Genomic DNA, 25,430 nt, shown 5'->3' on the forward strand with positions numbered 1-25,430 from the left:
CGTCATGTCGGCTCACTGCAATCAACGCCTCCAGAGTTTAAGCGATACTCCTGCCTCAGTCTCTCGAGTAGCTGGGATTACAGGCGTGCACCACCACACCCAGCTAATTTTTGTATTTTTAGTAGAGACGGGGTTTCACCATGTTGACCAGGATGGTCTTGATGTCCTGACCTTGTGATCCTCCCGCCTCAGCCTCCCAAAGTGCTGGGATTACAGGTGTGAGCCACTGTGCCCAGCCAGTTATTATATTTTTAATGTGTTATATCTATTTGTATTCCCCTGGGGAAAACTTCAGAACCATATAATGTTAAATAAAACAACAAAAAGCAAGCAGTAGGGTATGTTATCTTTTTTCCTAAACAAAGAGAAACCCCATGAACGTGTGTGTGCACACACTGAAATGAACAGAGAAAAGAAAGAAAGGATACATGAATTTGCTAAAGGATATCTTAGGGCGCTAGGGTTAGAGGGCAAAGAGGAGATTATTAATTTTTCTTTTTGCCCCCCTTAAATCCCCTAAAAACCAAGCCACCATCTGAAAGCTACGGAATAGGACAGCAAGAAAGTGAGCATTTCTAAATTCCTCCGCATCATCCCTATGCAAATTACATAACAAGTCATCTAACATTCATTGCTCCCCAAATCTCACTTTAATCTGGTCTCATATATTTGGGATCAAGAAATGAGTACTACCCCCTTTGTCTTTTACCACACGGGTATGCAGAAACGCTTTTCCCTTCAAGTCAGGCGCCCCTAATCCTTTCGAAGGAGTGCATAAAAAATATAGAGAGCGAGCGAGTTGCCAAGGGGCCCTAAGATATATACATCTTACTTAACAAAATTGAGGTATGTAATTTAGATATAATAAAATTTATCCTTTTAAGTGTACAAATCTATGGGTTCTGACAACCGCCACCACAGTCAAGATGTAGAACATTTGTTTCCTTAAAAAGTTTTTTCATGCTACTCAACAATCCACTTCTTCTGCAATACCCAGTCCCTGGCACCCACGGATCCACTTTCCATCCCTGTAAGTGTTTTTTTCCAGAATGTCACATAAGTGGAGTCATACAGTACGCAGCCTTTTGAGTCTGGCTTCTCATGTAGCATCACCTGCGTGGTTACTTGTAACCGCAGCTCCTCTTCACTGCTGGGCAGTACCCCATTATGTGGATGTATTTCAGTTTATCTATTAACCTGCTGAAGGACATCTGTGTTTTTCCAGTTTTTAGCTATACTGAATAAGGTGGTTAGCAAGCTTTCTCCTACAGCTTTAAGAAGGGCCACTTTTAACTTCCAGAAGGCCTTCAGGAGGTGCAAAGGGTGCACAGAGGACAGTGTGCGCTGCTCAAAGTCCGAACTTTGTTCAGTGGGGCTAAAGCGGGGGTAGGGGGTTGCCAAGGGGCCGTAGCAGAAAGGGAGGCGGGGTGTCTGCCTTGACATGGGCTCAGGCCTTGCTACTCAGATGGGGGCGCATTTTCTTCCCAAGCCCTCTTCACGCACTGCTCCATTCTGCAGAGTTAGCAGACACAGTCATGAGCAGGATACAAATTCCTAAACCAGCAATGCCGCTTGGCAAGACACACGCACACTCTTAAACACACACAAACACACACTCAACACTCAGAAGAGACACACACTACGCACTACAACACAAAGCCCGTGAGGCTGTAAGATGAGCCCAGACCGCGGCGAAGGTGGCCCCCCCGCCCCCGGCCGGCCCGGCTTACCTGCTGCGGGTTCATGGTGCCCGCAAGGCATTGCCCGGCCCTACCCGCCAGCACCACCACCCTGGCCCCGCACCAGCCCCTCGAGACCCCCACGCTCCCGCTCCTCCGCAACGGAAGTGGCCCGGAAGCATCGGCACGGGAAACTCCGCGGTCTGCGCGCGGGGCCCAAGATGGCTCCGATTCAATTTCGCTTTCGTTTCCTCGGAAGGCCTTCCCCTCTGGAAAGTTTGGCCAAGAGGAGGGGTTTGAGCAAACCTTGCGCCAGCGCTTGGTTTCACACCGGTTGCAAGTCGAACCCCACCCTTGCATCAGAACTACGGAAGGTCTTTTTTTAAAAAGTGTGATTTTCCCCCGCCCCCCACGCCCGAGACGGAGTTTCGTTGTTGTTGCCCAGGCTGGAATGCAGTTGCGCGATCTCGGCTTACTGCAACTTCCGCCTCTCGGGTTCCATTGATTCTCTTGCCTCAGCCTGCCGCATAGCTGGGATTACAGGCGTGCGCCATCACACCCGGCTAATTTTTTGTTGTTAGTAAAGACAGGGTTTCACCACGTTGGCCAGGGTGGTTTCGAACTCCTGGCCTCAAGTGATCCGCCCACCTCGGGCTCCCAAAATGTTAAGATTACAGGCGCGAGCCCCCCGCGCCCGGCTGGTACTCTTTCTTTAGGAAAACCGCTGTCCCAGTACTGAGCTCCTAATTCCCGGCACGGAGTAGAGCAAAACGAAAACAAAGGCACTCAAAACCTCAGGCCAGAAACAGCAGGAGGCCTCGTTCTCTCTCTCTCTCTCTCTCTCTCTCTCTCTCTCTCTCTCTCTCTCTCTCTCTGCCGCAGCGCAGTGGGGGTCGCGTCTCCAAGGCGGGGGCGGGGCGCAGATGTCGTCAAACGACTAAGATCCCCACCGTGGGACCTTGTTAATGCTCCTACTATGTTACAAACTTACTTAAGCAAGCAGATGTCAGCCAGTAAAAAGTATCAAGAGTAGCAACAGTGGCAGTGAACAATTTAGGATCTAGGTCAAAAAACTACCCCAGCAGGCAATGGTTAAGTACTTTACATGCATTATCTCCCGTAATCCCAGGTAGGCTTCATTCCCACTCTGCAGCTGTAGAAACCGAGGCTTCACTAAGGCCCTGCTGCTGCTAAATCCAGGTCTGAAGGCGGAAAGCTCACTCTTCAGCGCTTCTCTACACTCATTCAAGTTACACTGTTACTTTCAAAAAGATAACTTTTGTTATCGAGAGGGACAGGGACAAAGTCAAATTTACTTCATGGTCAGTCTTCTCTAACTGCTTGATTTATGTCCAAGGAAACGATTAATCTAGGGTTCAACACCATCCTCACCTGTGAGAAATTTCTTTCTCTGTGGTTAATCTTAATTTTACTCCTCTGCTTATGAGATTACAGGGCAGTCCCTTCATAGCAGTATCTCCAGCTGATGCCTCTTTCAGGATGTTAGTCATTCCAAATTCACATTCCCTTGCAGACTGGTCTCTGTCTTCCTTCTAGGCCTTTGCACATTCTATTCCTTGGGCTAGAATGCACGTCCTGCATTGCTTCCCCTGGAGCAACCTTTCAAATCTACAAGAGAGGCCCTCCCCACTGCAGGTAGGGGGAGGGGAGTGAGGGAGCAGGTGCTGTTTGGTTTCTTTCTCCACGCTTCTCGAGTTACTGAGCACCGACCCCTAATAGGGCACTTGCACATTCTGCTAAAAATGCCCCGTTCATTAACAAAACTTTACTAAGCACCTAATTATGTGGCAGATACTGTATTAAAGCATCAAGGATATGATACAAATAAGAGTGCCATCCTTTCACTAGTCAGGTGGGGAAGATGGATGCCTCGATAATCACCACAATATCATGTACTTCTCATTCATATATCTGCCTCTAGAATTGTCAAGTCATCTCCTCGGGGGCAGGAAGCGTGTTACATTCACCTTCAGAGGGCTGGTTAGTTGAAAGAATAACAGACCACTCAGTAGGTAGAACAATGGCCAAAACAATGGCAAGGCAACTTCGCAGGAGATAAAAAATATCAAACATATGAAAAGGTCCTCAACCCCATCACAGGAGAGAAATGCACAGTATAGCCACGGTGAACTACTGTCCGTTCGCCAGACAGACAGCATTGACCATCTGATCAGACCAGGTGGCAGCAAGGATGCACAGCAGCTCCTAGTTACTGCAGGAAACCAGTTACCATTGTCTAGAAAGGACTGACTATATACACCCCAAGAAGTTCAGAGTTGCATTATTTGTAGTATCTCTAATAGCCCCAAAACTGGAAACAATCCAAATGTCCATCAAAAGTAAAATGGCTAAGTGGTGGCAATTGCCCATGAGGGAGTATGATACAGCAACAAAAATGAAAGATCTATGCATGCAACAAGGTAGTTCATTACCTCGATATGATACTGAGTGGGAAAAGCCATATACATACTATATGATCCCACTTACAGGAAGTCCTAAGCCAGGTAACAGGATGGTGGTTGGTTAGTTCTAGGGAGAAAGGTGGGAGTTTTGACTGGGAAGAAATCTTTTGGGTACTGGTGATGTTCTACCTCTTTGCTTGGGTAGTGGCTATATATGTTTGCTTTCCAACAGTTTATTAAGTTATACATTGATGTTTCATTCATGTTTCTGAATTTAAAAGGTTAAAACAAGAGCCACAACAAACTCTTCCTGCTGCAATTCCAGTCCATTTCCCCATGTTTTTTCCCTCCACTTAACATGAGTTTATCTTACCTCTGCTTTCTTGTCTTCAGGATAAACAATCCGAAAGCCTTTAACCCTTCTTCAGAAATAATCCCGAAAAGCTTTAATCACAACTATGGTGTGAGGGAAGCTGCACCTCGTCTCCCCCACCCCTTTTCATCTAGCATAGGACACAGTGGTAAGGCAGTGACCTTTCCTCAACAGAGGGTGAGTTTATGCCTTGAAAGTACAACAACTGCGATTGCCATTAATATTAGCAGCTCAAGTAACTGCAGATAGTCTTATTCATGAACGTTTCATCTCCTCCCCTCAGGAATTGTTTTAACTCCCCCATGGTTGTGAGGTGGTCTTTTTTTTTACTGTTTTATTGTAGGAACCTAACAAGTTGGATGAAGGTCTTTAAAAAATTAACCAGAAAATATAGACAAACAAACACAGTAAGAATCACCCATTGTTAATTCGCGGTTCATCCATGCCTACCCTTCCCGTGTTTTCCCCATAAGTAAAGGCACCACCAATACACAGGCAGTCCTTTCCTCTCCCAAGGGAGGAGCTCTTCCTATTAAGAATGGCTCACCTCCCCAGGGCCCTGTGAAATGACCCCAGATGTGTCCATACCACCTAGGGCTACTTATTAAAAACCACCTAAATGATGAAGAGTTACTGCCTAAACATGAGGTACTCATAAGCTCAGTATTCTCAGAAGTCTGGCTTCTGCATAGCAGTGTCAAGCTCCAGTTCCATGAGCGCATTCAGCAGGTGAGACTTCCCCACTTACAGGGAAGGACTCGTTACTATCAGGGCTCCTGAGTTGTTTTTTTTTTTTTTTTTTCCAATCCCTGCTGTTCTTGCTTTTTAACTATAAGTAACTGTTATTCTGGCTTCCTAATTGTGAATTAGTGTGTTGTGGATCTTCTGTTTAACCTTACTGTGTGCCTGGGTACGTATTTACAACAACAGCCTTTGTTAGTCTGTCATTTCCTATAACCAGACTTCACTACACATATGGGCGATATCCAATCGAACATCTATCTCCCTCTCTACTGCAAAGCAGATGTCAGCCGGGCACAGTGGCTCACACCTGTAATCCCAGCACTTTGGGAGGCCAAGGCGGGTGGATCACAAGGTCAAGAGATCAAGACCATCCTGGTCAACATGGTGAAACCCCGTCTTTACTAAAAATACAAAAAATCAGCTGGGCATAGTAGCACATGCCTATAATCCCAGCTACTCTGGAGGTTGAGGCAGGAGAATTGCCTGAACCCAGGAGGCAGAGGTTGCGGTGAGCTGAGATCGCGTCATCGCACTCCAGTCTGAGTAACAAGAGTGAAACTCCGTCTCAAAAACAAAACAAAACAAAAAAGCAGATGTCTGCAGACTCCTTCTGCATTTGCTCATACAGTGATACTGAACAGAAACGTACTACCTGTGAATGTATGCTAAACATATTCTTGAAGAAAGTAATAAATTACTCAGTTATCTTCAAGTAACAGGGCTTGGTTTTCGACTGGAATATGCACATAAATAGACGGATGTTCCTATCCTAACTCTTAGGGAATACATAGTAAGCAATTCACAGAGTTGCTAGGCACAAATTTATCGCCCTTCTTTTTTGTTGCTGCTGTTTCTCCTCAATTTTTTAGCATTGAGTTTTTTATTCTACTGAAACAGCTCCTACCGATCTACATTAATTTTCAAAATTCATGATGGCCCCTCACAATAAACCCACCTGCTCTGATAACCAGCAAAGCACCTTTTGGTAGAGGGAAGAGTGAGTTGTGCTCTGTGGCAGTATTTAGGCTGACACATTCCACTGATGTTAATGACCGGAACTGGCTTTTTTTTTGTTTTTTTTGGAGATGGAATCTTGCTGTCACCCAAGCTGGAGTGCGGTGGTACAATCTCGGCTCACTGCAACCTTCATCCAGGTTCAAGTGATTCTCCTGCCTCAGCCGCCCAAGTAGTTAGGACTACAGGCATGCGCCACCATCACCAGCTAATTTTTGTATTTTTAGTAGAGGTGGGGTTTTGCCATCTTGGCCAGGATGGTATCAAACTCCTGACCTCAGGTGATCCACCTGCCTTGGCCTCCCAAAGTGCTGGGATTATAGGCCTGAGCCACCGAGCCAGGACTAGAACTGGCTTTTGAAGTTACAAGAAAGCAAGAAATGCCTCAGGTTACTCCCGGAAGAAAAGCAGGTCTCCAAAAGCTATCAAGTCCCTTTATCCACTCCAGTAAGTCATCTAGTAACAAAAAAGTGGTATTTATCAACTATATGTGCCAAGCTTAAGTATTATCATATAATAAAGATACAACATTTGTAATGTTACATATGTAAAAGAATACTAATGGCTAACAGGCCCGGTGCAATCTTCTGCATGTATATATAACCCATAAATGTACATTCAGTCTGATAACCACCCCACGGGGTGACCCACACAACTTGTAGTTTTATACATTATATCCTAACACCCTTAAGCTGCCTCTTCGATGCTAGATTGGTCTTGGATGCAGTACCTGACTGGCTTCTGGCCTGGCTCTGGCCAGCACAGAGGTTCAGCTACTGGCCTACATTTGGGTTCTACTGAGTTGGGACCCAAAGGGGTAGATCTCCCATCTTCTTCTTCCCTAGGATCCAGAGCTAGCCTGTGAGGGACGGCTCTCAGTCCCAGCTTCATGCAAGAGCAATGCCCCCATCTCCATGGCTTACAGAAAGCAGAGGGGACAATCACAGTCCTGTCCTGGGCAGGCTCAGAGGAGTTCTGCAGTGTTTCTCAGGGAAACAGCCTGATTTCACCAACAGCCAATTTGCAGAAAGTCAATTTGCCAAATGGTCAATTCCTTGAATAACCAATTTATGAAACAACAAATATGTTGCATTTACTTTTTTCTTAAATCTCCCTAATCTTAATTGACCAGTTTTTATTGTCTTCTTAACAGAATTTGGAGGAAATGTGCTTTGCTGTCTCTCTGCTGCTGCAGAGCACAAGACTGATAAGGAAGCTGAGGGGGCAAAAGGGTAGGACAGAAGGGCTGTTGTAGAACTGACTTTCAGTGAACTGATTTTCTTGGAATTTGACAGAGAGCCATTTCCAAGTGACCACTTCTTTAAAAGTGTTTCTAGGGCTGGGCACGGTGCTCACGCCTCTAATCCCAGCACTTTGGGAGGCCGAGGCGGGTGGATCACGAGGTCAAGAGATCGAGACCATCCTGGTCAATATGGTGAAACCCCGTCTCTACTAAAAATACAAAAATTAGCTGGGCATGGTGGCGCGTGCCTGTAATCTCAGCTACTCAGGAGGCTGAGGCAGGAGAATTGCCTGAACCCAGGGGGCGGAGGTGGCGGTGAGCCGAGATCGCGCCATTGAGCTCCAGCCTGGGTAACAAGAGCGAAACTCATCTCAAAAAATAAAGAAAAAAGAAAAAAAGTGTTTCTTTCAGTGTTACCAAATTAAAACATACTTCCATCTCTGCACACTGATGAGAAGGCCATGTGAAGACAGAGTAGAGAATGGTTTGAAGATGCTGGCCTTGAGGACTAGAGAGATGTGGCCGCAAGACAAGCAACGCTAGCAGCCACCAGAGGCTCGGGGATGCAAGGAAGGGATTCTCACCTGGAGCCCCTGGAGGGAGCACGACCCCGCTTACACGGCCCAGTGATACTGATTTCAGATTTTTGGCCTCCAGCACTGTCAGAGAATAAATTTCTGTTGTTTTATTAGCTTGTGGTTATTTTGAAAGCAGACAGCCATGGAAAAATAACACAGCATCTTTGCTGGGCAATACAAACCAAGGAGCTCCAAGTTCAGGGCCGCCAGAGGCTTTGCTAGGCCTGACGGGAATTTCTGCATTTGGGTACATCAATGGGAAAAGGCCAAAACAGACTAGCTGTCATAGATATACTTACGCACAGCCATGATGTCCCTTTTTTTTTCCTCTAAGAGACAAGGTCTCTGTCACCCAGGCCAGAGTGTAGTGGTGTGGTCATGTCTCACTGCAATCTCAAACTCCTGGGCTCAAGGAATCCTCTTGCCTCAGCCTCCTGAGTAGCTGGGACTATAGGCAAATACCACCATGCCTGGCTAATTAAAAAAAATTTTTTTTTTTTTTTTTTTGTAGAAATAGGGCCGCACCATGTTGCTCAGGCTGGTCTTGAAATCCTGGGCTTGAGCCATCTTGCCTGCCTTGGCCTCTGAGTGCTAGCATTACAGGCATGAGCCACCAAGCCTTAACTAAGTTAAGCCACACGGCATAGCCTTCTCATTACTGTCCAACAGATTTAGAGCTTTTAGTTTTATCTGATTTTTTTTTCTAGGAAGATCCCATTCATTTATATTTTTTAAATGATAAAAATAAATCATATGTGAAATAAATTTCCAAGGCAATAAAACAAAAGGCAGACAACTTTTAGTAAGATTGTGTTTTGTGATTATAACCTCCTAACTGGTTTCCCCGCATGCAATTCTGGGCTCTTTTCTATCTGGTCTTCTCAATGCAGCTTGTGTGATTTCTGAAAACCAAAATCTGATCACGTCATGCATGGAATTCAAGAAAATCCTAAACTAGCAATAAAGGGTCGAGCGGGGACACAGGGAGATGGGATCTAAGAGGGGACAAGGGAGGCTTCAGCAATACAGATAAGGTTCTCACTCAGGGAACCGTGCTAGGTTCACGAGTATTTGTTTCATTGTTGTATTTCACTGACACATATATGCTGCAGGAATCTTTTATGCATATCAAATATTTATATTATTAACAAAAAAATACTTTGATGGCTTCCCGACGCTCTTAAGATAAAAGCAGAAATCTTTATATGATGGCTCCGAGGCCTTGCATGGTCTATCTCTGCCATCCTTCTCCCTCCTGTTGGACCATGTCCCATCTCTCTGCCCCCCAGCCTCCCTGAGCCTTCTTTCCCTCCCTCTAGATTGCCATGCTCCCTCCTGCCACACACCTGCCCCTCTCTCTAAATTATTTCCCCTCCTTTTCACTAAACTATTATTTGCCTTTCAGGACTCAGCGTGGTCAACTGATCTGGAGGAAGAGCTTGAGCTCTAACCCCAACCCCTCCCATCATATGCTGTCAAGCCCCATTTCCTCTCTTTTGGAGGATATTTACACCGTAATTTTAATTTCTTCATGTGGTTTTTTTGGTTAATGTCGGTCTCTCTTACTACAAGTTCCAAGAAGCTAGGGCTATACTAGTGTTTTGCTTTCTGCGTGCTCAAAAATATTTACTGAAAAACTCCACATGTGCATTTCCCTCAAGAGACAGTCCAAAGCTTTCAGACTCCCAGATAGATCTGTGTACCCAAAACGAAGGTTAAGAGGCACCACTCTGAAGACTTTGTTTTTCCACTGGGGTATCTCAACTCTGGCTTATGTCTTCCTGACAGTCTTCCTGACCTGGCCCACGGCCCTCTCCAGCACTTCTGTCTGGAGTTCTAGTGGACAATGGGTATCTCAGAGGAGGGCTGAAGTTTCCAATACGGAGCGCAGTAAAAAGTTAAAAACTACAAAGTGAGGAATCCCAAGCCGGCTGCCTAGCCAGGGGACTGGACTTCTACCAAAACAATGACTGGGTCATTATTATCCTGACTCATGGACACAGTGAGAGATAACTTATCAAAAACCCTGCAAGCATCCTGTCCTGCTTGTTGCTTAGACAATGTCTAGTTCAGAGTACACTGGCCAATAAGCGGCATTTGGAGACTCTGATTCCCTAACTTGGGATGGAGACTGGTTAGTTTTAAAAACCTACCTCATCCCTCATTGCCACCCTGAGGCTTAGCTCTAACTTTTGCACTGAACTGGTTCTCTGCTGGGCATTAAAACTTATGCTTAGTGGGCTGGGCGCAGTGGCTCACACCTGTAATCCCAGCACTTTGGGAGGCTGAGTCGGGTGGATCACGAGGTCAAGAGATCGAGACCATCCTGGTCAACATGGTGAAACCCCGTCTCTACTAAAAAGACAAAAAATTAGCTGGGCACGGTGGCATGTGCCTGTAATCCCAGCTACTCACGAGGCTGAGGCAGGAGAATCGCCTGAACCCAGGAGGCAGAGGTTGCGATGAGCCGAGATCGCACCATTGCACTCCAGCCTGGGTAACAAGAGCAAAACTCCGTCTCAAAAAAAACCTTATGCTTAGCATATCAATCTTTGATGCCAGAGTCTAGATTCTTACTTTAACAAAGAAACTTCAAGGAAACTGCAGGAATTGCGGGTAGAGGTGAGATTCTGCATGAAAGCGGCTGACCCTGATGAACAACTTTCCCTCCTAAGCTGATTAAACTAACATCAAACCTCTTCCAAACAGGAAGATGTGAGAGGATCCTTAATATAATGAAGACTATCATAAATCAACAGCCAACATCATAGGTAGAATGGAATAGACACTACCACTTAAATTAGAAATAAAAAAGAGGGCTACCATTGCCATTGTTATTTTCCTTAATTCTGAGGTGCACTGCTTTTTACATCCTAACATTTCTGATAATGGAATATGAACTGCAGTATATGTTTTAATATAGTGCCCGCTAGGCCGGGCGCGGTGGCTCACACCTGTAATCCCAGCACTTTGGGAGGCTGAGGCAGGCGGATCACAAGGTCAAGAGATTGAGACCATTCTCAGCAACATGGTGAAACCCTGTCTCTACTAAAAATACAAAAATTAGCTGGGTGTGGTGGCATGTGCCTGGAATCCCAGCTACATGGGAGGCTGATGCGTGAGAATCACTTGAACCCAGGAGGTGGAGGTTCCAATTAGCTGAGATCATGCCATTGCACTCTAGACTGGCAACAGAGCAAGACTCCATCTCAAATATGTGTATATATATATATAATATACATGTATATATGTATACATACATATTTATATATAAGAGGACATGCTATTGATTTAATAACAGATTTGCGGGGCACTATATATACATATATATCAATAGCATGTCCTTATGCTCAACGGTCTTAAAATCAAAGCAATATGGTATTTAACACATCTGTTAAATATATATTAAATATATTTTCTACATACGGAAATTCTTACATATTCTACATTATAAAACAGAAATAAAAGGTAAACTATTGAAAAAGAGATTGTTTGCAGATGATATCATCACAACCCTAGTTGATCCAAGAGGATCAACTGAAAATCTTAGAACCAACCATATTCTTAATAGCAAATAAAACGTTAAATTAAAAAAAGAAACATCTAGGAATAACCCTAAGAAATGTGAAGAGCTCACATGTGGAAAGTTACAAAACTTTGCCAACGAATGTATGTCTTAAATAGAAGAACATACCAGTCTCAGATGTGATGGCGGAATACTTTATGAGCGCTAATTAATACCAAATTAAATAATGATTTACTGTAAACACTATGAGGCTGGGGCAGTAAGGAGTGGATACCTGACAAAATGATTACTCTAAAGTTTAGATGCAACTGATAGGTCACTGGATGGGAATAAATAGACAAATAAAGTTCAAGTACAAGAACAAACAAAATAGTTTTTAAAAAGAAGACAGCTGGGCCAGGCGCGGTGGCTCACGCCTGTAATCCCAGCACTTTGGGAGGCCGAGGCGGGTGGATCACGAGGTCAAGAGACTGAGACCTTCCTGGTCGACATGGTGAAACCTCGTCTCTACTAAAAATAATTAGCTGGGCATGGTGGTGCGTGCCTGTAATCCCAGCTACTCAGGAGGCTGAGGCAGGAGAATTGCCTGAACCCAGGAGGCAGAGGTTGCGGTGAGCTGAGATTGCGCCATTGCACTCCAGCCTGGGTAATAAGAGCGAAACTCTGTCTCAAAAAAAAAGGAAGACAGCTACGCTAATTTAACCAAGGCAGCACTGGTAAAATGCAAGTGTGGAGCTTCAGACTAACAGAAAAAGAGCCACCTTCCCCCAAACAGAGCCTACAGTGTGCAGAAATCCAATGCGTGATGAGGAACCAAAATCAGCAGTGAGGGGAAGAAGGGTTATCAACAGATGGAGCTGGGCCAACTGATAGGCTATTTGGAAAAAAAAAAGTCTGGAGGCTAGCTTATATTAATAAGCCAAGACAAATTGCAAATGTATTAAAAGACTAAGTGTAAAAAATAAAAAAAAAACACCATGAAACAAAGTCAGTGTATACAACTTGATCCATTTCACAGCAATGAGGGAGAAGACTGATAACTGTTCACTGCAGATATGTTTTGCACTTCAAAAAAGTGACAGCCAGGTGCAGTGGCTCAGGCCTGTAATCCCAGCACTTTGGGACGCCAAGGCTGGTGGATCACGAGGTCAGGAGTTCAAACCAGCCTGGCCAAGACGGTAAAACTGTGTCTCTACTAAAAATACAAAGAAAAAAAAAATTAGCCAGGCGTGGCAGCGGGTGCCTGTAATCCCAGGTACCTGGGAGGCTGAGGCAGAGAATTGCTTGAATCTGGAGGTGGGAGGTTGCAGTGAGCTGAGATCGCACCACTGCACTCCAGCCTGGGCAACAGAGCAAGACTATCAAAAAAAAAAAAAAAAAAATGACATGATGTTTGAAAATGTTCATAGTAAAGCGCTTAAAAATATAAATCAATAAGCAAATAATAATATCCGGGAATCACAGTCACAACACATGCAGGTCAGAGTTAATGTGTGTGTGTGTGTGTGTGTGTGTGTGTGTGTGCGTGTGCGCTTGCGCGCGCGCGCAGTTCTCAGGCCAGCACCGTGGTTTCTTTCAGTCCTCACCACCACCTTATTAGACAGGTACACTATTACTGTCCCCATGTTACACCACGGTACAGAAGAGGAAACGGAGGCAGAACAGTCTGAAGCTGGAAGGCATCTTCAACAAGGTTATGCAGCCAGGAGTTGGCAGAGGCAGGAATTCAGATGCAGGCACTTTGGCTTCAGAGCGGGTCCTCTCAGCCATTATGCTATCCTGTTCCCTCCAAAACTACAGTCCACAAACAGGCAATTCACAAAAAAGGAAGTGTAAGTGTGTGTCAAACATTTGGGCAAATATTCGATCACATGATAAGTAAAGACCTAAAAATGTAATATGATTTACGGTTTCATTCATAAAATTAGCAATTAAAAATAAGACTACTCGGGCTGCTTGGGAACTCCACGGCTACCTTCACAGTCTAATCTTGGATTCTAGGGATCCACCATGACCCCCTCCAAAATGTTCTCAAATCTGATTAGGTCATTGCCACCTCCCTTCTTTAAGCCTTTCTGTGATTACTCATTTCTCTTAGAATAAAGGCCCAAGTCCCTAACAAAAGTCTATAGTATGGCCCAACCTGGGGCCTCGCCCACCCTAAACAGTCTTCACAAAAAGCAACTTCCGTCCTGTTTACCCAACAGCCACATATCATTCTGCAGCTTTGAAAAAGCCAAATCACACACTGTTTTCTCCTCCAGTACTTAGCCAGACAGCATAAAAAGTTTTAGTATCCATAACCCTAGATGGCTGTCTGTATACCTTATCATTAGTTGTAGTTATGTGTTTGATTAATTACGTGTGTCTCGGGTAAACAGCAGTAGTCTTGTATCCCTGTGACCTAGCATAGTGCCTTGGTTGTAGAAGGTACTCACCAAATATTTTTCAAATGAATATACAATAATGATCGAGATAAAGAAAGAGGAGGTATAAAACAAAAAAATGAGGAAAGGAAGAGAATGAGGCATTCTTTTATAATGGTGGTAAGAATAAACTGATAGTTTCAACTTTTTAACAAAACAAATGGACAGGCCAGGCATGGTGGTTCACGCCTGTAATCCTAGAACTTGGGGAGGTTACCTGAGGTCAGGAGTTCGAAACCAGCCTGGCCAATATGGTGAAACTCTGTCTCTACTAAAAATACAAAAATTAGCCAGGCGTGGTGGTGCACGCCTGTAACTGCAGCTACTCGGGAGGCTGAGGCAGGAGAATCACTTGAACCTGGGAGGCGGAGGTTGCAGTGAGCCAAGATCGTGCCACCGCACTCCAGTCTGGGCAACAGAGTGAGACCCTGTCTCAAAAAAAAAAAAAAGGAAGAAAAATTTGGACAATATGTGTCAAGAGCCATAAATATGTTCATTACTTTAATTAATACTATTAATGTAATCAGAAAACTAATTAATAATATAAATGCAATTAATAATACCACTCATAAAAATCAGCCTTGAGGAAGATAGTTTGAAATTTGGTATGAACATTATGTTCATGACAGTATTGTCTGCAACAGCAAAAAACTAAAAACAGTTTTAATGTTAAAACTGGAGACACAGTCAAGAAGTCTCCTATAGTGAGGAATTATATAACACATTAAATAGTGATACTTACAAAGAGTTAGTGCCATGGGAGATGTTAATTTCAAAAGTGGAAAGAATATAAAATTATAAATAGTGAGCTCTTGCATCTTTGAAAAACAGTATGTATAAGAGGCAGATAGTGCTGGTGGCCTACTCTAAAACGATGCCTCCCTTTCTGAGAGTTGCCCTGATTCTGTCCACTTTCCTAAGAAGGCCAAGTTCCCTCCCCAGGCCTAGAGGAAGGATGTTGATTAATCTAATTTAATCCAGTATTGAGTATCAGTCCTTTTGTCAGTGATACACGTGATACATTTGTGGCCAGCAAACCACAAAAACAATCTGTCTGAGGCCGTCTGAGAGAAGGGCTTCTTGCTGGGAATAAGCAATGTCCAGAGGATGGCAAGGTAGAGGGCTGGAACACTGCTGGGCTGCTCAATCAACCATCATGTGTGTGAACTACTCTATCTGTGGGCAAACCAACACAGCACTGCGTGAAAGACCTAAACACTCATGATAATGTCTGAGAAGCAAGTTAACCTGTGATTTTATTAACTTTTTTTTTGAGACAGAGTTTTGCTCTTGTTACCCAGGCTGGTAATGGCGCGATCTCGGCTCACAGCAACCTCCACCTCCTGGGTTCAGGCAATTCTCCTGCCTCAGCCTCCTGAGTAGCTGGGATTACAGGCACGCACCGCCATGCCCAGCTAATTTTTTGTATTTTTAGTACACATGGGGTTTCACCATGTTGACCAGGATGGTCTCGATTTCTTGACCTTGTGATCCACCCGCCTCGGCCTCCCAAAGTGCTGGGATTACAGGCTTGAGCCACCGTGCCCAGCGATTTTATTGGCTTTTTAACAGCTTTCTGTAATTTTCAAGCTCTTTTAAATAATAAAGCATGTATCACCCTCAAAATAAGAAGAAAAAGGTTAATAAGAACAAAAAAATAACTACTTACTGCATGAACCTTGCCCTTATGAAGCTCACAGTCTAGCAATGGGAACAGCCATGTAAATGATTAGAATATGTGATAAAACCACAATGGGATGCCACTCACAGCTACAGAATGGCTAAAATAAAAAAGACTCACAATACCTAATGTTGGTGAGGATATGGAACAAACTAGCATTTTTGTATACTGTGGGAGGATAAAATGGTACAACCATTTGGGAAAACTGTAAGGCAGTTTCTTCTAAGGCTAAACCCAGCATTTATACTCCTGGGTACTTACCCAAGAAAAATGGCCACAAAGACTTGTACAAGAATGTTCACTGAACCAGGGGCTGGAGGATGGGGGAAAAGAGGATACATTTGTGGCTAGCAAATGCATATCCATTTTTCTTCAATGGATATAGAGTTTTAGATCTGCAAGATGAAAAAGTTCTGGAGCTCTGTGGCACAACAACGTGACTATACCTAACACTACTGAACTATATGCTAAAAAAATTGTTTAAGATGGTAAATTTCATGTAATGTATTTTACCACAATAAAAAACAGGAAACAAACTGTTCATAGGGCTTTATTCTTAAGAGCCTCACACTGGAACAACCCAAATATCAACCAACTAATGAATGAACTAATAAATAACTTGATGCATATTCACACAATGGATACTGACACATGCAACATGGTTGATCCTCAATGAGAGAAGCCACACACAAAAGCACATACTGACATGAAACTTCAGAACACGCAAAACTAATCTATAGTGATAAATATCAGACATCAATAGTTGGCCTTTGGGGGTAGTGGTGATTAGAAAGGAGCACAGGGGAACTTTCTGAGGTAATAAAAATGTTTTATTTCTTGATTTGGATAAATGGTATGCATTTTTGTCAAAATGCATTGAGAGGTACACATAAACTCTTTGCACATAGGTACACATAGCTATAACCCCATGAAAAAAGTCTTAAGTAAATAGTGAGGAAGGGGAACTGGAAGAGGCTGAAATTGGCATCTTGGCTACACGCTGAAAAGCTGTTGCCAAGCACGAGTGCCTCTTCAAATCAGACAGCCACACATAAATATATTCTCATGCAGCAATTTATGGAAACTCTAAGAACACTAAAATTATGATATATGTGAATCTTAGTTTTGTCAAGCAAGTTTTTTGCTATTCTGATAAATTATTTAAAAAGGAAAAATATATAAGTACAGTAATATGAACATCCTTAAAATAAAACATAGACCTTTAATTAAAACTGATTTTATTTAATATAATACAATATCTTCATCAAATATCTCGTTAAAATCTGAAATAAAACTGAAGCTAGCTTTTTAAAAGTCATATTAAAAATAAAAACCATAAAAAAACTAGAATACAGAATGAGGAAAAAAATCTATTTATGCTCACAAGCAAAAGAAGAAATCAAAAAGGATTAAAATTTATCTACAAAAGAATGAAAAATATTTATATTTTTAATGATAAAGCCAAAATTAAATGGCAAACAATAACTAAAAAATATTCACTGCAAATAAAGTTGTTTTCTTTTCACAATGAGGACAAACTCACGGTTTTTAGAATATTTGTATATTTAAGTATTTTAAAAAATCACTGGCTGGGCACTGGTGGCTTACGCCTGTAATCCCAGCACTTTGGGAGGCTGAGGCGGGAGATTCACCTGAGGTCAGGAGTTTGAGACCAGCCTGGCTAATGTGGTGAAACCTCATTTCTACGAAAAATACAAAAAATTAGATGGGCATGGTGGCGCATGCTTGTAATCCCCGCTACTCGGGAGGCTGAGGCAGGAGAATCACTTGAACCCAGGAGGCAGAGGTTGCAGTGAGCCGAGACGGTACCATTGCACTCCAGCCTGGGCAACGAGCAAAACTCCGTCTCAATAAATAAATAAATAAATAAATAAATAAATAAATCACTTAAACACAATAAGTGAATAGACAAAACATTAACCAAGAATTTAAAAAGTAGAAATAAAAGTGGCTACGTATGGGTAAAAAGGGTTACAGTTACTATGAATTATAATTTAACAATGCAAATTAAAGTGAGATGCTATTTCAAATTTAGCTAAGATTTTCCTTTTTCAGTAGAATATTCAGTTCTGGAGAGGAGGGTAGGGCGAGGGAGAGGCACAACTGCTGAGGGCAGTGGAAACTGGTATTCACTTTTTAGGAAGGTACCGCAGCTAGGCTGAAACTGGAGCTTGGGCGTTCGGAGTAACTGCGGGGTTAAATAATAACCCTGCCATTTCAAGTCTTTATTTGTATAAGAAGTACTGTTTTATTGTTGTCAAAAGAAAGAAAGGGGTATTTTTTCCCTGTCTTCATTTATTGAGGGGTGGGTATGGTGTGGCTGGGGTTCCCGGAGATAAGGTGTAACATGTAACCAGGAAGATGGATGTGTTCTGTAAGGTCCTGAGGATGTGGGTTTAAGCCCTCCCTGGGAGAGGGTTGAGAACAGATGCTTGAGTAGCTCACGTCCTGAAGAGCAGAGTGAGCCACTGGTTCCCCACTGGGTTCTGCCACATACCCTATGGCAGAGCATGGCCACGTTAGGGTGAAGGCCAGACAGTGGCGATCAGACGTAGTATGTTACATTCACTAGCTATGGCTGTAAAAACCCAAGGGCAGGGACGAGACATACAGCAGGCTGTTAGATAGCTCTACTTCTGGGGGGCGAGATGAACTAGACGCACAGTTGTCTTATTTCTGTTCTTGAGTGTTTGGGTATTTAAAAAGAAAAAAGTTTTAAAGTTCACAACCCTTGATCCCCAAACTCCAGTCCAAGAGTGAGTTCCTATTTATAAAGGACTAAGAACAGTGCCTGTTACCTTGTAAGTGCTCAAATAAATGTTCTTAATAAATGCTCCAAGGAAAGGGCCTGAAAAATCAAAGCCTTAATATACAACCTAGCGAAGTTCAGAAGGGTTTGAAAGGAGTGAAGTATCACACAGGGTAGAATTTCCAGCTGGAGACTCCTTGGGCCTGACCTCCGCAGGTTCGAACACATATGGGAAGAGGTGTTCTGCCTTCCTGGGATGACCCACGGTACTCAAGTTTCAGACCTTCACAGTGAGAAGTGTATCTATCATGCAGATTCGAGTGTTCATCAACACAATGCCAGCATTTTCTTCCTGTGGGAAGATTTTCATTCATGCATTTAATAAACATTTACTGAACACATACTATGTGCCAGGCACTGTCCTAGGCTTCAGGATAGTTTTGTTTTGCTTTGATAACAAACCAAGAACATTCCTTTACACACTGTCTCTCATGAAGCTAAGGAGAGACAGTTAATGAGGAGAGACAGGTAAGAAATAAATAAACAATGTCAGTTATGAGTGCTATGAAGACAAATAACGCTAGCTAAGGGTAGGAGATAAGGAATACAAAGCAAAGGGTACTCTGTCCTCCAGGGGCTCTTAGTCTAGTGGGGAAATGACCAATAAACAGACAATTATCAAATAGAAATAAAATCTACGAGGGGGTTATGCTCAGGTGTTTATGGGAACAGAGGAGGGATGCCTAGCTCATTAAGGAAGGTGTCAAGGAGGCTTCTGGGAAAAGCATGACCTGAATCTATAAGGATCAGCCAGATGAAGCAGTGGGGAAGGGCAACCCAAACAGCAGATGTAAATGTACAGAAAGGGCGGAGAGCACATCATGGATGCTACAGTGAAATTCAGTGTTTGATGGGCAAACACAACCCTCTGGATTCATTCCAGTTTGAAGGCTCGAGAAGGACCCCAAAGAAGTGAGATAAGAGCACACATGCAAGCACGCGTGTGCATACACACACCCCTGCAGTAGTCATGTGCCGGTTCTGCCTGCCAGGACCTCTGCACTTCCCCATCCCATATGGCTACAGAGGAGCAGTTCGCTTCCTCATCCCAGGAGTGAGCCTATGCTGCACATCTGCCCAATCGTGGTCTCCCGACTTCCTTGTCAGCAATGATTAGTTCACAATGCTAAAAGACAGCCTGAGGTCACAGGCCTGGGCCTGCTGAAAAGGAGCTTTTCCAGTATGTATAGAGAAAGCAGCAAGAGAGAATGAAGCCAATAAAGAAAAAGGAGCCAAAAAGGGACGGGTCAAGAAAGCCCTCGTGACATTATTTTAGCCCCAGGATCCAGCCATGCCTGAAGCTTGTTTTGGACTTTCTAGTTAAATAATCAAACAGAGGAAAAACTCTTTTCTTGCTTAAGTTACTTTACGCTGGGTTTGTGCCACTTGCAACTAGATGAATATACAGCCCTTTTGGAGAAGAGCTTCATTCTGTGTGCATGAGGCAAGAGGTGGTACAAAAGGAAAGGGAGGCTGATGGCAAAGGGTCTCACCTAGTAAGTCTGATCAAGATGGTGAGATAGGTGGCTTCAAGGTGACCAGGGGGTATCGAAGCAGCAACTAGAGCTCCTTGGGTGGAGGAACTGAGGGGTGTGTATGTAAGTCACAGTCTACATGGATGGGTTATATAAAGTGTGTGTGTGTTCCTAATAGTTCATTCTACAACCATCAGTCACCTTTAAACATCTTTACAACACAGAATAGCTCCTCAAAAACACCAGGAATAACATCTGTTTAAAACTAGTTTACTATTCCTACTGTGAATGCACATTAGTCACAGATCTTTCCCAAATACTTAATTTGAGACAAACTTAATATTTTGAACTCTTTATCCCTGATGTTAAACAATCACCCAGCGCTCTCCAGAAAACTCAAGCAGCTACACCCATTAAGGTCCAAGTCCAACAGATGTTATAGCAAAACGAATTGCTCTGTCTCAAGAGATTATTGCAGAAGCCCAAAAGCTCAGATTCTGTTGTTCACATATTTGAGAACTCTAATCAGTTGGTCACAGATAATACTACCAATCTTGGTCTGAAACAGAGCTTCAAATCTTTAAATCCATGAATCAGAAAAACGCTCTTATTACAGTGTGTTACAGTATAAAAATAGCTGGCTGAAGGACCCTTTGTGTAATAAGCACTGGGCCTCCTTCTCGCAGAAGTAACGATGCCTCAAGATTTCTTTTTTTCCACAAGCATTTTCCAAATACCTACTGTGTGCCCACGATCCCAGCACTGTGTGCCCATGAGCCTTTCCTTTTTTTCTCTGGGTGAAAAGGCCAAATCTCAGTTCACATCTGAACAATGCTGAGTAAAATGTAAAATAAAGGATAATGTATCACTAGACAATTTGAGATGTTATTCTTGCAGCCAGTGCTGGCCCATTAAACTCTGCTTGGGCCTTCTTTCCCCCACCACACCAGGTTCACAAGGCCAGGATACTAATCACTGAGAAACAGCAAGATTCAAATCACATAGCCTAATGGGCTGGCTTCAAGTTCCAGCTCTTCTGTTAACTAGTGTGAGGACCTTATAGACAAGATTCACTTCTGCATCTGTAAAATGAGGATAAGGCTGAATGCACTAAGTTGCAGGAGGGATAATATAAGTTAGTGTTTGTAACGTGCTTGACATAGTGTCAGGTACATAGCAAATGTTATATAAAGAAAGGCTATTGGCTGGGCACGGTGGTTCATGTTTGTAATCCCAGCACTTTAGGAGGTGGAGGTGGGCAGATCACTTGAGGTCAGGAGTTCGAGATCAGCCTGGCCAGCATGGTGAAACCTGTCTCTACTAAAAATACAAAAATTAGCCAGGCATGGGCCAGGCGCAGTGGCTTACACCTGTAACCCCAGCACTTTGTAGGGCTGAGGCAGGTGTATCACCTGAGATTAGGAGTTTGTGACCAGCAGGGCCGACAGGGTGAAAACCTGTCTCTACTAAAAATACAAAAATCAGCCAGGCATGGTTGTGTGCTCCTCTAATCCCAGCTACAAAGGAGGCTGAGGTGGGAAAATCACTTGAACCCAGGAGGTGGAGGTTGCAGTGAGGCAAGATCCTGCCACTGCACTCCATCCTGTTCGATGGAATAAGTCTCCTTCGCCTCAAACAAAATAAAAAAAGAAAGAAAAGAAAAAATTAGCCGGGCATGGTGGTGCACATTTGTGATCTCAACTACGCGGTAGGCTGATGCAGGAAATCACTTGAACCCAGGAGAGGGAGGTTGCAGTGAGCTAAGATACTGCCATTGCACTTCAGCCTGGGCAACAGAGCGAGACTCTGTCTCAAAAACTTTTTTTAAAAAATGAGAAGCTATAATTAATAAAGTGAGGTTGTTTTTTTTTTTTTTTTTTTTTTTTTTTTTTTTTTTTGAGACAGATTTTTGCTGTCATTGCCCAGGCTGGAGTGCAGTGGTGGGATTTCGGCGCACTGTAACCTCTATCTTCTGGGTTCAAGCAAGTCTCCTGCCTCAGCCTCCTGAGTAGCTGGGATCACAGACATGTACCACCAAGCCCGGTTAATTTTTATATTTTTAGTGGAGATGGGGTTTCACCATGTTGGCCAGGCTGGTCTCGAACTCCTGACCTCACGTGATCCACTTGCCTTGCCTTCCCAAATTGCTGGGATTACAGGTGTGAGCCACCACGCTCGCCCTTAAGTGAGATCTTAACCTCTTTGCAGTTCTATAGTTTTATGAAGTATACGGTAGAGAGATTATGGATTTTGAGATCTCTCCCACCACCACCACTCCCCAGTCTGCTTATCATATCTGGCAGAATAACAAAAATCCAAAATAGCAAAAAGTTCCCCTGCTTCTCAAGCAGCTGTACCAATAGGAAACCTTCAGCAAGTGGGCAAGTCCAAGCGCCTGGGTACTGGGCCCTTACTAATAATAGCTAGACACTTCGAATTCTGACAGCCCAGCAAGGTAGATATAATTATCCTCATTTTGTAGATAAGCCCAAGTAAGAGTGGAGTGGTTAAATAACTCATTCAAGGTCAAACAGCTGCTAAGAGGCCGACCTGCCCCCAAAGTTCATGTCCTCTTTCCACTCTATTTCCCTGCTTCCATACAGCAAGCACTCAACTGTTAGTAAATAATGAACAAGGTGTTTCAAGATCTTTAAAAGGATGAGAACAAAGCTCCTCCAGAAGAGAAAGAAGTTGGCATCCTCTCTCACTACTGCCAATTGTTTGACACGCCTGCCTTCTCTGCTCGCAATGACCTGCTCTAGCAAACCTGCTTCCTTCTCTAGCAACAAGCCACTGTGTAGGCCTCTGTTTGCAAGTCTCCTCGCGTAGCAGCCTAGACTCTGCGCCCTCCGCTAACTGCACGCTTGGGCTCCTCCACACTAACATTCAAAATCCAGTGACAGGTATCCCTTTTTGGAAGGCAAGTTTCCCAAACTCCGACACCGACACGAAACACCTGGGGCCGGCTTACCCCCTAGTGGGGCCGCCAAATCAAGCTAAACAGAGAAGGAAGGTGACGCAACTAGGCCTCCTGCACCAGGCCAGACAGGCTGAGCGCGGCCGCCGTGACCCCACAGGGGGCTCTCCACAGTGGCCGCCTACGCCTTGCCTGTGGAAGGCCTGCCAGGGCGGCGATGTTATCTCTGGGATAAAGGGCCGTTCCTAATGCAGTTTGGGGGAGAGGGCGCAGCAAAGGGCGTACCGGGCGAGTCCCAAGCGCTTCGCTCTCCAGTTACTCTCCGAGGCGGGGGAAGTCAGCAAGAGGGAAACAAGGGCCTTTGGTACCCAGCTGTTGGGCTCCGGCTGGCACGAGCGCCCGGAGCATCCGTGCGCAGCCTCTGCCGCCCACACCCGAGCACACACAGGCGAACACACGGGCGCACACACACGCACACAAGTACACCAGCCCTGGGCGTCCGCCTCCCGGAAGGCTGCCGAGCCCGGCCACTGCGCCCCTACCAGACGGGTCCCCACCCAGCCCTGCGGCCACCCTCAGTGCCCCGCCGGGGCGCCCCCGCACTTCCCCTAATATCAACGCCAGAGACTGGAGAGGCCGCAAGTGCCAACCCGGGTAGGTGTGGCCGAGAAGGACGGAGCCTCTTACCGGGTCTTGCCTTTCCTCGGGACACTGCCGGACACCCTGAGGCTGGCACTGCCGCCGAGACCCTCCCCCGCCCTCCCCCACCACGTAGCCCTCTCTACCTTCAGTCGGGAATCAATGGTCTTGTCGCAGATTGGTGACATCATTGGCGCGCCGGGCGTGGGAGGAAGTACCACGTGATTCTACCCTCTTTTGTTTGCGCTCTAGGAAAGCAAAGGTTTTGTTGCCAAGTCTTCCGTTTTTTGACGTTATGTTAATACCGCTATTTTGGATACGGTAGAGAGTAGGTACTTGGGTTTAGGATGCAGCATTTGTGCCCATGGCCTTGATTAAACTCTTTCTTAGTCATTCATAACGTGGTTGGGCCAGAAGGCCTGAGAAGGTACGTAGGTATAATCCTCTTAAAAACCAGACCACATAATTAGCCAATAATACGTTATAACCAGTAGTCCTTGACTTGCCCGTTTAAATTAAATTAAACTAGTTCATTTTTAAAGTAATATAATGAACACTTCCTTTAACTTGACACGCTAATCAAGAACTAAAATATTACCGATTAACTTTCATCAGCTTTGTAAGTGGTCCCTGTTTTCTGCCACTGCCTCTCCATCAGAAGTAACCCCCATCCTGAATTTGTGTTTACACAACTATTATATTGCTTTATTTTCGCATTTATATATATTACTAAGCAATGCATTTTTACTTTTCTTAGTTTTGTGTGTGTTTCCAAACTTTCATCTAGAGGCCTGGGCCTGGTAGATTTTTCTTTACAGACATGTTATTAATGTTCACCTTTGTTGACTGAAGTTACATTTTGTTTATTTTCACTGCTACATAACAATCCATTATGTACCATAACTTATCCATTCTCCAGCTGCCAAAATCTTTGTGCAATTTCCAGTCTGTTGCTATTTCCAACAGTGCTGGAAATCAGTATTGCTTTGTGGTGCCCCTGTGCAAAATGTCTCTTGGGTATATTTACCTAGGAATAGAACTGATAGGACTTGGAATTTCAGTACTCCACATATAATGATAGTGCCAAATTTTTACCCAAACTGGTTGTACCAGTTTATACTCCTACCAGCATCCAGATCTTCTCTAACACTTCAGATGTCTTGGTTTTTGCTAATGCAAGGGGAGTTAAATTGGTCTCAAACTGGCCTTATTGAGGTTAAGCATCTCTTTTAGATATTTATTGTCCACCTGTAGTTTCTCTTCTGTGAAATATCAGTGTAGGGCATTTGAGGGATTTTAGGTCTGAGTAAGGAAAAATATATGACCAGGAGGTGGCATCGTAGCACACTCAAGCTTTATTTGTGTGAGCTTTGACACGTTTGCGTTTAGAGAAAGGCCCTCACCTCCTGAGAATATCCAGAGATAGGAGTGGAAGGGAATCATCCAAAATGGGAAGAGAGAAGGAAACTTCCAGAACGGAGCGGGCTTACCAGGTCTAGGTGATGTTCAGCAGCCAAGTCTCTGTTTCAGAAAGTTCCCAAGGGCAGCAGCAAATTAGAGTCTTCATAAACCACAGAATTTATCTTATCTATGACTAACAGATGTTGGGCACAGTTTCATGAGGTATACAGAGCTGGCAAGCAGCTCTAAATGCCTAAAAATCTACTTATTTGGGTTATATTTAAAACACTTGGATGTATAAACATTTGAGTTAGGTGCTGACAGGCTTTTGAGGTAATAGATACCAGCTTGCTGTGAAGAAATAAACAACCCAGGGACCCAGAAACAGGCCATCTTTGGCTCTTTATATAACAGTTGGTTTGAGTCTTTTATTATTGTTTTAGTGGATTGTTTATTCACGTACTTCGGACACTAATTCTTT

The 25,430-nt window shown here is 44.0% G+C and overlaps 1 protein-coding gene and 1 long non-coding RNA gene across 6 annotated transcripts in view; both read right to left on the reverse strand.

The window, feature by feature from the left end:
* The window catches only part of ADAR (adenosine deaminase RNA specific), a 50,326-nt gene extending 26,586 nt beyond the window's left edge, over positions 1 to 23,740 (reverse strand). The window contains exon 1 of one of the 5 annotated variants that reach the window (XM_035279823.3): positions 23,695 to 23,740. In XM_035279823.3, the coding sequence (XP_035135714.1) occupies positions 23,695 to 23,739 (45 nt within the window). In that variant the 5' untranslated portion in view covers position 23,740. Of the gene's footprint in view, positions 1 to 1,730; positions 1,914 to 1,985; positions 2,135 to 2,784; positions 2,878 to 23,596 lie in introns of those variants that run through there. The other 4 variants (XM_078355798.1, XM_078355797.1, XM_054247456.2 and 1 more) reach the window with 4 other exon arrangements.
* Positions 16,496 to 23,367, reverse strand: LOC144580233 (uncharacterized). The gene is made up of 2 exons (XR_013529380.1): positions 23,195 to 23,367; positions 16,496 to 18,809 (listed from the first exon to the last, which is right to left on the reverse strand). It is a non-coding gene; the product is annotated as an uncharacterized LOC144580233 (long non-coding RNA).
* Positions 23,741 to 25,430: the final 1,690 nt, after the last annotated feature.

The sequence above is a fragment of the Callithrix jacchus genome, chromosome 18 (assembly GCF_049354715.1).
Source record: "Callithrix jacchus isolate 240 chromosome 18, calJac240_pri, whole genome shotgun sequence".
In the NCBI taxonomy this organism is placed as follows: domain Eukaryota; kingdom Metazoa; phylum Chordata; class Mammalia; order Primates; family Cebidae; genus Callithrix; species Callithrix jacchus.